The sequence below is a fragment of the Typopeltis vanoorti genome, chromosome 3 (genome assembly GCF_054136105.1).
Source record: "Typopeltis vanoorti isolate ZY-2024b chromosome 3, IOZ_Tvanoo_1.0, whole genome shotgun sequence".
In the NCBI taxonomy this organism is placed as follows: Eukaryota; Metazoa; Arthropoda; class Arachnida; order Uropygi; family Thelyphonidae; genus Typopeltis; species Typopeltis vanoorti.
This window is the reverse complement of record NC_143551.1, coordinates 135,902,651-135,916,941: the sequence shown is the minus strand read 5'-3', so window position 1 is coordinate 135,916,941 and position 14,291 is coordinate 135,902,651. Positions and strand designations below refer to the sequence as shown.

The window sequence follows — 14,291 nt, the reverse complement described above, 5'->3', positions numbered from 1 at the left end:
CATATGGTGGTAGGAGGGTTTTTCTCCCAGAAATTCAGGTTTTTCATCCCGCGTACAGACAAATCGGCCTTCAGGACACAAGCAATTTACAGACCAAAAATACTGTTGTTGGTGAATGATGGGCGATAGATGGCATTGATGGTAGTAGTGTCGTAGTTGGAGAATTAGGTAGTAGTGGAGAGGATGAGATGTATTTAGCGAAGTAGTGTGCCCTCCCATAACGAGTCCTTGGACTCCTTGAAGGTGTCACGTAATAATAATAATAATAATCCCTCTCAATCCATGCCACCAGCTTTCTCTCCATTCTGATTTGCTCTAACTTTTGTAATAGTTTTCCATGCAGTCGATGGGGAGTAAAATGTAAAATCTAGGTGAACAATGGTAACTAGTGGAGTGCCTCTGGGCAGCACTGTACTAGGACTATTGTCTTTAATTTGCATATTAATGATACAGGGAATGATTTAAGGGAAATATTCAGTTGTCTGTTGATTATGCAAAACTGGGAAAGGACAGTAGTTGATAAAGATGATGTAGATATCCTTCTGGCTTAAATAAATTGGCATCATGAGCAAAGGATAATGGTTGTCAATCAGGTGTTATGAAATGTAAGGTTACACACTTCTGGAAGAAAATATTACATATTTTGTATTGTACTGATGGCATTTGATTGCAAGCAATTGACGAAGCTAGGGATTTTGGGGGGGGGGGGGTTATAATAGTTCAAACTTGGATAATGAAAAATACACTAACAAGTAATAGGGAGGGTTATTATTCCTCTTCGTAAGGCTATGATTTGGCTGCATCTTGACTACTGTGCATAATAAATGCATAAAATGTGGTCAACTGGGTTTCTTGGGGATGAGCAGGTGGCAGAGAGGATTCAGAGATGAGTAACCAAGCTGGTGACAGGTCTGTGGAATACTCAAATATGAGGATAGATTGATGGTATGTGGGTTGTAGAGTTTAATTGATAAGTGAAGGAGGGGGGGTGAACACAACATAATCTTATTAGTTATTAAAGGGCTTGTATAACATTGACACAAATGAATTTTTTTTCAATACATGACAAGCAGGGAGGGAACAAGGGGTCATACCTGGAATTTGCATGAAAGTGTGGTCAGTAAGGGTGTGCAAATTAGAAGTTTTGTTTGGAGAGAGTGGTGAGTTAGTGGAATGGATTACCAGAAGTCCCTACAATGGATGAATTTAAGGAAAGGTATGAGAGGTATTGTGTGGATAACAGTTAATGTGGGTCTCCCTTGATAAGTTTTGACTCCATGAAGGTAACCCGTATAACAGTAATAATAATAATAATAAAATATAAATTTTGATTATGAAATCCATGAGTGCTAGAAACTTATGCTGCAGGAGCACTATGCAAAAGGACTTTCTCAAGAAATGGTTGAACATAGGGAATTAAATATTTAGATACCCAATTTCTCATGCAGAATAATACTCAAACATCGTGTAGATGTTTGAGTGTTATTTTATACTCTTCAACAAAATCATATAAGATTTTATACTTTTTAATATCATGAAAATTATATAAGATATGACTAGATTTTTTGGAAAAAAAAAAAAAAAAGTAAAATATTTAATTATAATACATAACTGAAAGAGAATGAAGCAACAACATACAGGCCCCATGACACAAATAATCCTTTCTTTTAAGAGGCGAGAATAAATGTCATATGCTCTTTCCCCTCTTCCTGTTTGCTCTATAACTATGGGGATGAGGGGTTGAAGTTGTAAGGATGAAAGAGATAAGTACCTAGATGAGCATCTTCCTAAAATCCCTCCTAACAATTGATTTCTTTTCAGTAACTGTTAAAAAAAAAAAAGGATGAATAATAGATTCAATTACTGTTCACCAAAATATATGCATTACATTTTATTAAATATACAAAAAAAACATATCACTTTATAACAAACTCACATGAAAGGAAAATATTAAAAATTAGTTGTACTATAGTTTCAAAGTATACCTTTTGTGCATTAAAGAAAGAGGGAGAGTAGTTCAATCTCCTGCAATGTGCAGTCTGAGAATAAATAGATAAGTTTGGATATTAATTAAACTTAACTTTTTTTTCTCAAATTGCATGTTGCAGGAGACTGAACTACTCCCACTCAGTCACAACCAAACCAGACAACTGGTTTGGTTGTGATTGAGTGGGAGCAGTTCATTTGCTTGTGATATCCTATATTTCCATTTGGAAGTTATAGGGTATGAAATATTTTTCCAGTTTATTATTTAGTGTTCTTTGTGTATGGAACATTTTTGTTCTTTGAATTATTGCAGCCACCATATCTGCGCTTAATGATTCATTATTAGAATAGTTGTCACCGGGTAACAGAAACACTAGCAAGCAAATAGTAGGCATAGAGGGAAGGAGAGCTGGAAAGATCTAATAAACTACTGAGTTAAGTTCTCTAATCTCGGAAAAGTTTTTATGTGCATCTTTACTACTCTCCAAGGAGGAACTGTGAAGTTAATAATTGAAATACAGTTAATGTATCAAGCCTTCATAGATCAGTGAGAATATTCTGTGTTTAACGAGAAGCAAGTGATATATGTTCAAGGAACAAAACAGAATCTGCAGTAAAGTTCTTTTTATTGGAAGTGCAATTGGAACTGCTAAATTAATTTGTTCCTATTATCTGAGCAATTACTCTTCATGCCTACTTCAGCAGAATGAAAAGAAAACATGCTTACTGAAAGAAGACATGTGCAACTGCAGTATATTAGTTAAGTGAGGCCTTTTAACTTTGTAGCACTCCAAGGAATTTGAGGAAAAAAAAATTAATAAATGAATGAATGGACAAAAAACAATAAAATAAGTATTGCAAAGGAAGTTCCCATCTGGCCAAATGAAACCTATGTTCAGTTTGTTTTGTAAGGTATCTGATGTTATCTTTCAGAATTATATTTAAGTGTGAGTTAGAGAATGAAAGATCTATATATTTGAGCTCATACAGAGTAATCTTTAGAATGGCCATTTAATTATTTGTATGGATTACGAAGTTAGAAATTAATGCACTAATTTCAATTCTATAGAGAATAAGGAATGTTGTGAGTGATGGTGAGGATGTGTTAAAAGAGAGGTCTGGAACATGTCACTTGGAATGCACTTGAGGATAGAAGAGAGCTATGTGCAAGTGATGGACTGCATTTGAACATGGAAGGGTATAGACATCCAGAGAGATTGTAGGTTCTCAGAGCAAGTGAATATGTTAGGGCAGGGAACAAGAGATGCCAAGGTGTATGGGAGCAGGTATGACCTCTTGTGGGAAGAGTAACTTAGGAGATGGAAGGATGTATGGTATGTAGAATCAAGTAGAGTCCAGAGAGAGAATAATAATAGGTGCAGAAATGGTGACAATGCATTGGTGTTTCTTTATACAAATGCTAGGTGTATTAGGAATAAAGCAAATTGGTGACATTGAGAGCCTCAAGCCTGTCTTAAGATTATTGAAATTAGTGAAACGTAGTTGATTAAAGATGATGTTCTGACAGGAATAGAAGGGTATAGAATTTTTCAGCAGGATAGGAAAGGCAAATGGAGTGGTGAAGTCTTATGATAAATTATGAGTAAAGTACTCTCAGAGTGGAGAATTTGGAATGAAATGGCACTAATAGTTGTAAAAGCATATGGTGTGAGGTGTAGGTGAGCAGGACAAGATATTTAATGGGATGCTATTATAAGCCAGAGAAAAGAGAGGGTGACAAGCAGGAAATGCTTAGGCAGATCAGTTTAGTGAGTACAACGTGAGTGATCATCATCAATTTCCTGATATATATATATATATATATACTCTCAGCAGGTGTTCAGGCTATTATGACAGCACATGATTAGGTTTATATTATTATTAATCTCCTATTAACAATTTTCCTCAAATTAATCTGTTACTTGTCAGCACTCCAATAAAGTCGTATCCAACACTGTGTGCTTCAAATGCACTTCTGATTGAATCAAACCATCTAGACTTTGGCCTTCCTCTGGGTCCCCTTTCCTGCCATCTTGGCATCAAATATCTGTTTTGCTAACCTTTCCTCACTCATTCTATTTAAGTAACTATACCACCTTAGATTAGCGCTACTTACACATTCTTGAATGCTAACAACATCATGTTCCTTTCTAGTATCTTCATTTTTAATATGATTCTGCTACTGATGAAATCTGTTCACTCTCCAGATTTTTCTCAGAATTCTGATATCTGTTGTCTCTAGTCTTTGATTAAGTATTTTATTTCTAACCCAAGCCCTCAAATCCATAACTTAAAACTGGTTTGAAGACTTGTATATTGCTAGTTTTGTTTTGTTTTGGATAATCTTTCTTTTATTCCATATAAATTTATTCAATTGGTTCCCCATATGCTTATTCTGTTGTCTATTTCCAAGTTTAATTTGCCATCTTCACTAAAACTGTGCCTAAATAGATGAAATATTTTACTTGTTTTATAGGTTCCCCATTGAGAACGCAGCTGAAGTTTTCTATATTCCTGTCTATTTTCATGCCAAATATGTTCCATCTGTTATGCAATTTAATTAGAGAACCCTTGCAGTCAGTCTCTCCTCCTCATCATCTCCATGATGTCACATTCACAAGGATGAAAGACCTCTATGAACTGCTCATTCAATATATCAACTATACCCTCCACAGCACTTGTCCTTATATAATTTTCTCCAATCAGTGCCATCCTATAATAATCATTTTTGCTGGCTACATATCAAAAAACTCCCTATGATTTATTTTGAGTTCATTAGCTAACTGCTGCTCATACTGAACTTTTGCTACACTTACCAACCAAGTCACCATGTTGATTATTACCACTCCTCTTATGTTGCCTCCACAATGCCTTTTTTTTCTCTGCATTGCATGCTTAATTTCAACCATCTATTTCTTACTTATGATAAATTATGAGTAAAGTACTCTCAGAGTGGGGAATTTGAAAAGAAATGGCACTAATAGTTGTAAAAGCATATGGTGTGAGGTGTAGGTGAGCAGGACAAAATATTTAATGGGATGCTATTATTTACCTTATTTAACTTTCTGCCCTTAGGAATACATTTAGATTTTGCTTCTACTAGACAGTTCTTAAATATCACCCAAGCAACATTGATCTCCTTTCCACCCAACTTCTCATTCCATCCTTTCAAATCACAAATACTGCTCCTGAAAAAAGCCTCACGTTCTGCAAAATCCAGTGACCTGGATTTTTGTGTAGGGTTACACCATCAGTTCTATTGATGGTTACACCATCAATAGAACTGATGGTGTAACCCTACACAAATTTTGGCACTGCTCTATCCTCATATCAGCAGAAATCTCAGGAAACTATGGCAGAGAGTGCCACTGTTGCTTTATCTACATGTGACTGACCTTGTTTTCTACGTAATTTCATTCCTAGTCTTTGCTGACTGTGTGTTCAAAGTGCCTTTGATAATTCTAGCTTGAGATGGGTAGACATTGGCATATAAATATTTAATTTAGTTATTAAATTATTTATTTTCATTTCAGTTGTATGTAGTTTTTATTCCAAAACTTCAACATAAATCACCATAATAGCTACAGAAACTTGAATATGGAAATACAACTTCCTTTGATTTCTGTTTCTAAGTTATCTCTATCTATTGTGTTTGAGAGATAGATTACTGATTATCTCCTTTAATTCCTGCTTGGTTATTTGTTTTGCATTATGTAGAAAACAGAAGATGAATATTTTTCTTATCTCCATAGGCCTAGATGTTGTATTTTGTTCATTGCTTGTTCCTCCCTGAGCTTTTAATTTGGTTGTAAATGGGCTTGGTGGATTTTGTCTCTGCTGTTTAATATAATTGTGAAGTTTACTGTTTAGTTTGCCAGTTTCAATGTTACTGCTATTATTCTTCCCTTTTTGGCCTCTTCTAGAGGATGTAATTTTCATGGAGAAGTTGGTTGCCAAAATTATGGTTGTCCTCTAGCAATGTTACTTTCACTACTTCAGTAGATTATGACGTTGTACATTCTCTTCGTTTTCTTGATTTCTGCCAACTTGGGTTATGTTTGTTTCCTGGAGGATGTAATTTTCATGGAGAAATTAGGATGCTGCAGCCAGAAATAGATTTCTGGCTGCAGCATCCTAATTTCTGCACAAATGTGTTGGATTGTTTTAGGCTTGTTAGCATACACCTTTTCTTTCAGGTAACCCCACAGGAAGAAGCCAGGAGCCGTCAGATCGAGAGAACATGATGGCCATATTAATTGCCGATCTTTGCAAAATTATTTGCTTGCATAATCGAAAACCGATTTGCAAAATAAAATTGCACAATTTTAGTTCGTTGTTGGGTTGTGAACTTATTCATATTTTCAACCCTTTCATGACTTATGAGTCACCCTATAGTAATGCATCGCCTTGCATTCAGGTTAAGTTACTCATTACTAGTTGCTAGGGTATTGTCTAGCAACTGTATTTCAAGACTATGCTTGTTGCTCTTCTTGGCATTAGTTTTATTGAAAGAATTTTTTTTTAATTCCTTTGTTTTGTTATTATTATTTTTTTTTTAGTGCATTTGAGTTCAACTGTAGCTTATTGCTATTTCTACGTTTTCCTCTCTCTTACACACACACCTTGCCTCCTACATTTGCTGCCCATTTTTAGTGCCTTCTTTTCTGTTTCTGACTCTTTTTCTAAATGCTTATTTGTATTTTTCACAGTTTTTTTTTTTTTTTTGTGTGGAATCATAGTTGTCTCCATTAAATAATTTAGATATTCTGCTATCTTTATTTCTCAACATGTAGTTGTGTCATTTTCACTATTTCAGTTTCTATGTTTCATGGCTGTTTCTATTAGATCATTTTCAGTTTAAGTATGAAAGGATCTTTCTTTTTCAACATCATTCATATGTTATGTTTTGATGGTCTTTATTTGGTGTTGTTATATTTCTTATTGAATGCATTGAAAAATGTTTGAATTTGGCCTTAGTAGTCCCTATGATCTTCGATGCCACATTTTTTTTTTTCATTGTGAATCAGTGATGCCATTTTCAGCTGTGAAAGTTCATATACATGGGATGTTTATTACATTCCCATACTTTTGAAAACCCTTTTCCAGAATTTCCACAAGTACACTTCTTATAGTAGTTGGTTCAACATTTCGTGAGTCAAGCATGGCGCACGTGTGTAAGAAGAGCTCCAGATTGAGATAAGTATTCTTGGAATAATTAAGTATATATGAGTGTTTGTTTGAGTAAGAGTTGCTGTAAAAGTTGTGCACTACCATTATTATTAGTGTGGGGGATTTTGTTTTGCTTAAACTTAATTACAAATTCATTGTTATTATTAGACTTTAGAGTGGTAACCAGCAGATTAAACATGGTGGTGGCTTTGTCATCCCATGACTTTAATTTAGATTTCAGTCTTTTCATTAAGTGTGTTATATGTATTCTATTCTATAGTCAATTGACTTTGTAGTTTATAATAACCTAAAAATAATGAATTCCTTCTATAAACATAAAGACATACATAAATATACTTGGGCAGCAAGAGGATGGAAATCAATATTAGATTACTTCATATTAAATGAAAAGACATCAAAATTTTCACTAGATGTTAAAGTTCACAGAGGATATGAAATAAGCAGTGACCACTTCCTTGTTAAAATAAAATTAAGATTACCACCTAAATGGCTACAAGTAACAAGAACAGAAAGAAAAATTGAAACATTTGTTTATAAAACTAGACTATTGAATGACACAAATGTACAATGGCTATATGAACAAAGAATTAACCAATATCTAGATAAAATAAAACAAAATGAAGAAATAGAAATAGAATGGCTTAATATAAAAACGATACTAAATGCAGCAGCAAATGAAAGCTTAGGAAAGACCAAAAAATTCAATAAAAGAAAAAAACTGAAGATCTGGGATGATACAATCAAAGAAATAATCAAAAAGAAAAAAGAAGCCTATCACAAATGGTTAAGCAGTAAAAGATTAGAAGATGAAATAGAATATAAAAGAATAAGAGCCATAGCTAAAAGAGAAGTCAGAAAAAGACATAGAGAATCATGGAATAAATTTGTTTCTAATTTAGAACATGATTTATATAAAATAAGACCCAATGTATACAAGATTTTGAAACACCTAAATGCAGATACCAAAGAAAACATAAAATTAAACACTGAATTGAAATTAGAAGAATTTCTAAATTACTACACAGAACTGTGGACAGACAAATATTTTAAAAAAGACAACTGGCAAACAATTAACGAAAATGAAAAGGAAATAACTGAAGAAGAATTAGAAATCAGCCTGAAAGAAACAAGAAACGGAAAATCACCTGGAGAAGATAAGCTAGGTTCAGAACTATATAAATACGCAGGAACAAGATTCAAAGGAAGACTCTTATTATTATTAAATAAAATTTACTCAACTGGTATCCCCCCAATAGAATGGAAAAAAGCAATTGTGATTCCTATCTTTAAGAAAGGTAATAGAGATGACCCTAAAAACTATAGAGGTATCAGTATACTAAATTCATGTTACAAAATATACAGCAGAATCTTAAATAACAAACTAATGAAATATTCCGAAAACTTTATTCTAGAGGTGCAAAATGGATTTAGAAAAGGACGATCATGTATAGACCCAGCCTTCTGCCTAAAATTAATAATAGAGAAAAGAAGAGAATATAATTTAGAAACACATATTGCATTTATTGACTTTGAAAAAGCATTTGACAAAGTTAAAAGAAACATATTATTTAACATATTAAAAGAAAGACAAATACCAAATAATATCCTAAAAACTGTCACAAGTATATATGAAAATAATCAAATACAAATAACATTAAATCATGAGCTATCATATACAAGAGAGATAAACCAAGGGGTCCGACAGGGATGTCCCCTCTCAGCAACTCTTTTTAATATCTACTTAAATGAAATAATAATAAAATGGAGTAAAAATTTACATCAAGGAATTAAACTTTCACCTACAGTTAACTTAAACACTCTCCTCTTTGCAGACGACCAAATAATAATTACAAATTCTGAAGATAACTTACAGAAAGCTATTTTAAATCTAAATGAGATATCCAAAGATTATGGTATGATAATATCAACGGAAAAATCAAAAACTATGGCCTTTAAAGGACAAGATCCAGCAAGAACTAAAATAGTATTAGATAACAAGATCTTAGAACAGGTGAATTCATTTAACTACCTAGGATGTATGATCACTTATGAAAATGAAAAAGATATAAACATAAAAATTGCAAAATATTTAAAAATAACAGGAGTAATTAACTCTATATTTAAACCAAACCTAGTTCAAAAACAAACCAGGCTAAAAGTATACAATACATTACCCCTACCAGTCTTAATGTATGGAAGCGAAATCTGGACAATAAAACAAAAAGACAAACAAAGATTAACAATAGCAGAAATGAAGTTTATGAGAAAAACTGCAAAGTATACCCCATTTGATCACAAAAGAAACGAAGATATTATGAAAGAATTAAACCAAGAACCAGTAATTGAAAAAATTAAAAAATATAAACATAGATGGATGGAACACGTTCAAAGAATGAAAACAGAAAGATTACCAAAACAAGCCTTAAAGTACAAGCCATTAGGAAAAAGAACACCAGGACGTCCTCTTAAACGATTCAATGATGACTTCTAAGGCTGGAACAGGCCATACTAGGCCTAAATCCTTGATACGTATGATGATGATGATGATATGTATTCTATTGATTACATAAATGATTTGTAGCTGTTTAGTGTTAGTAGCGAGAATATCGTGTTAAAATGAGTGCACGTTTGAAAGAGAAGAATGGCGTGAGAGAGGCAAAAGAATGTTAAAAAATCAGTAAAAAAGAAAACGAGCGATTTAAAAACCGTAATGGATGTTAATAAGGTCGAAAGTGAGGCGAGAGTGGTGGAAGAAAATGAAACCGAGAGAATGAATGATGGAAATGGCGTGATGCAGGAATCGAAAGTGGAAAAAATCGAAAGAATGAATGATAGCGAAAGTCAGACACATCTTGGACCGAAAGTACAGAAGCACAGAAGGATGAATGAGAGTGAAAGTGAGAAGAGGGTGTGTCGAGAGTTAGAAAATTAAAAAGAATAAATGATAGAGAGAATGTGACGTGAGATTCGGAAGTTGAATTGGATTGGATGAGGAAAGAGATGAAATGGATGCAGAATGAAATTAAGAAAATTCGGGTAAAGACTATTACAACTAATCATGATGGCATGAAAGAGTTAACGAAAGATGAGCGAGTGGTGTTATATGGCGACTCCATTATTAAAGGTGTGCTGGATGATAGGATGCACAAGGTATATTTTCCAGGCAGTAAAATGAGTAGAGTGATTGAGGCACTGGATATGAGGAGGGAGCGAGCAAAGGAGTTGATGGTTTTAATCGGCACGAATGATTTGACAGAGGACAAAGAGCAAGTCAGAATGGATGTCAGGAGGCTGCTTAGAAGGATAAAAGAGAATGGTGTGACAGGAAGGGTAGTCAGTGTGTTGCCCAGGTATGACTATGGTGAGATGAGGCGGAGAGCAAGGATTATGAATGATATGCTGGCTGAAATGTGTGAGGAGACAGGAGTACGGTTTGTTAATGTGTGGAATGAGTTTGAAGGACAAAGTAAACTGTATGGGAGCGATGGACTGCATTTAAGTGTTATGGTGTGAGTCGCTTGGAGAGACTGCTGCTGGAAGGTAGAGAAGTGAGTAGAGTGAGAGAGAATGAATCAGATCAAGCAGGAAGTGATGTGGAAGAGCAGGAAAGTAAGACAGGAGAGATTGAAGAGGTGGTTATGAATGAGGAAGTGAGTGGTATGAGTATAGAAAATGAAAGAATGGGTGTGCAAGAGGAGCAGGGAAACAGGAAGGCTCAGATTGGACAGGGGTACATAGTGAGAAAGGTGGATGCTCTGAGAGGAGGTGAGAACATGTGTAGACAGGAAAGGAATGGGATGACCTGGGATCAAGAGGAAACAGTTGGAATTGAAAATGGTTTTAAAATGAATAAGCAGAAAGGGAAATGGAGAGATCACATCGAGTGAGTGGTATCAGTGGACCTAGCTATAGATCCAGAAATGCACTGTTGTGTTTGTATACAAATGCTAGAAGTATAAGAAACAAGGCAAATGAAATGGTTGCATTAATTGCGTCTGTTCACCCAAAGATTGTTGGAATAAGTGAGACATGGTTCGAAGAGGACGACATCCTGACAGGAATAGAGATGGAAGGTATGATGTGTTTCGTGAGGATAGAAGGGGTAAAAAGGGAGAGAGGAGTGCTATTGATGATAGATAAAGAGTTATGTCCATACAAAGTAGAGATGCAAGAGGGAAATAGTACCAGTGGTTTTGAAGCAGTATGGTGTGAGATAGAGGTGAATGGAATCAAATACTTGGTTGGATGTTGTTATAGACCAGGCAATGTGGATGGTCATGATAATGAAATGTATAATCAAATTAGCCAAGCAAATAAGAAAAGGGTGATCATTATGGGTGATTTTAATTATGACAATATAAACTGGAATGATGAGATAGCAACTGGAAGTAGGGAAAATGAGTTTCTTGAGTTTTTGAGGGATAACTACCTCAGACAGCACGTAACAGAGGGCACGAGAGGATTGAGGATCTTGGATTTGGTCATTCATCAGAGGATGTAATTATAAATGAGGTTTCAAATGATCCACCAATTGGTGAGAGTGACCATGAGGTGATTACCTGGGTGGTTGCCAGCAGTGTGAGGACCTCTGTGAGAAAAGGGTATATGTGGAACTACAGGGGGGGGGGGGTGATTATGAAGAACTCAGGAGACAGCTTGCAGGTGTAGCATGGAATGAGGAGTTAGCTGGAAAAGAGATCAATGCAGCTTGGGGGATTTTCAAAACTATCTAGCAGATGCAATGTCTAAATGTATTCTAAGGGTGACAAGGTTAAATAAGGTGGTATCAGATGGATGAATAAAGAGATTAAGCATGTGAAACAGAGAAAAAGGGCATTGAGAGGCTGCATAAGAGAAATGGAAATAACAAATTCCATGAGGTCTATAAAGACCAGGCAAGGAGGGTGACTTGGTTGGTGAGGGTAGCTAAAGAGAGGTATGAACAGCAGTTAGCTAATGAAGCCAAAAAGAATCCTAAGGAGTTCTTTTGATATGTAGCCAGAAAAAGAAAGAATGATTATGGAAGGATGACATTGATAGGAGAAAATGGTATAAAGACAGCTGTTACAGAATGTATGGTGGAGATACTTAATGAGCCATTCATAAAGGTCTTTCAATCTTGTGAATGTGACTTCATGGAGAGATTGAGAGCAGTAGATGATGGGGAGGAGAGACTGAATGTAAGTGAGCAAGAGGTGTATGGGGAGTTGAGTAAACTAGATGTTAATAAGGGTGTGAGAGTTGATAATATATCACCATGTATTCTGAAGGAATGTGCCAGGGAGTTGATACCTGTCTTGACATATTTTTTTAATACGAGTCTTGTACTCGGTCAAGTCCATAAGGAGTGGAAGGAGGGCAAGATTGTGCCACTTCATAAAGGAGGTGATCGAACTCAAGCATCAAACTATAGGCCTATCTGTGTGTCAGGTGTTGTGGTTAAGTTGTTGGAGAAGCTTGTGAGAACTAGGATCCAGAGTTGGGTTGACAACAATGGTATTATCTTTGATAGACAGCATGGATTTGCTAAAGGGAGGTCATGTTTAGTAATCTACTTACTTATTACAATAAAGTGACTGCTTCCTGGGACAGAGCAGAAGGATACATAGTAATATACTTAGATTTCGCAAAGGCTTTTGATAGAGTACCTCATGATAAACTGATAATCAAACTAGAGCAGATGGGGTTGGATATTAGATTAGTGCATTGGATTGCAGACTAGCTATCTGATAGGTATCAACAAGTTGTGTATGGGGGAGCGATATCCAGGAAAAGGAAAGTCACTAGTGGTGTGTTTCAGGGATCTGTTTTGGGGCCACTGCTGTTTAACTTGTATATTAACAATATAGGTGAAGATTTGGATGGAGATATTCAGTTGTTTGCAGATGATGCAAAGTTGGGATGAACCATGAAGAGTAGTGAAGATGTTGTGGCCTTACAAGAAGACTTGAATAAATTGAGTGATAGGGCAAGCAAAATGCGAGTTCAATGTTGCAAAATGTAAGGTTTTAAAATTTGGAAAACAAAGATGGGATGCAGAATTTATGTTTGGTGAGTTGTTGGAGGTGGAAGAAATAAGAGATCTGGGGGGTGATAGTGGATAAGGATCTGAAATTTAGGGGACACAGCCAAAATTGTGAAGACAACACAAAGGCTTCTGGGAATGATGCGGAGGACACTGAAGTGTAGAAGCAGGGAGATTCTTGTTCCGTTGTATAAGGCTTTGATTAAGCCACACATGGACTATTGTGCCCAGATTTGGTCACCTAGTTTTCAGAAGGATGAAGAGATGTTGGAAAGGGTTCAAAGGCGATTGACTAAGGTAGTTTCTGACCTCTGGAATGTCGAGTATGAGGAAAGATTGAGAAGATGTAATTTGCAGAGTCTGGTGGACAGGAAGAAGGGGGGGAGATATGATAGAGACCTACAAGTTGGTAAGGGGTTGTTATAGGATCAATGCTGGAGAAATTCTACAGAAAATAGTAGGAGATCAGGGGAGAACCAGAGGTCATCCCTGGAAACTGTATAAAGAGGGTGCGAGTAGGGGAGTGAGGGGCAGGTTTTTTTTCATTCAGAGTTGTGAATGTTTGAAATGCCTTGCCTGAGAGTGTGGTATCTGCAAGAAGTTTGAATGTGTTTAAGGCATGACACGATGAGCTGTGTGTGTGATAAAAGGACTTCCCAGATGAGTCTTTGACTCCATGGGGTCTTGGGGTAATGGTAATAATAATAATATAGTAATTGTATGTGATCCAAATGAAATTACTGTGTAATTTTGAACCTGTAATCAATGATGCATTCTCTTTTAACATTAAGATTGATCCCTTATGTTATCCAAAAAATATATCACTTTCAGCTTGTTAATTTCAATAATGCTTTCATATGCAGTTGTTGTCAAAGTGTTGAAAAATTGGTTGGGAATAGCATACAGGATTGGGTTGATGGACATAAGATTCTCTATGATGATCAGCATAGGTTTGTGAAGGGCAGGACTTGCTTCAGCAATCTGCTTACATTTTATGATAAGGCGATGAATGTGTTGAAATGCCAAGAGAGAAGCTATTCGAAAAGCTACAGTTATATCAAGCAATACTTAGTCTTTATTTGATTTGTAA

At 35.5% G+C, this 14,291-nt stretch overlaps 1 protein-coding gene across 1 annotated transcript in view; it reads right to left on the bottom strand.

The window, feature by feature from the left end:
- ClpP (Caseinolytic protease proteolytic subunit) overlaps positions 1-14,291 on the bottom strand; it is a 66,626-nt gene that overhangs the window by 47,178 nt on the left and 5,157 nt on the right. Inside the window, exon 2 of the mRNA XM_090416031.1 lies at positions 1,639-1,824. Coding sequence (XP_090272157.1) covers positions 1,639-1,824 — 186 coding nt within the window. The remainder of the gene's footprint in view (positions 1-1,638; positions 1,825-14,291) is intronic.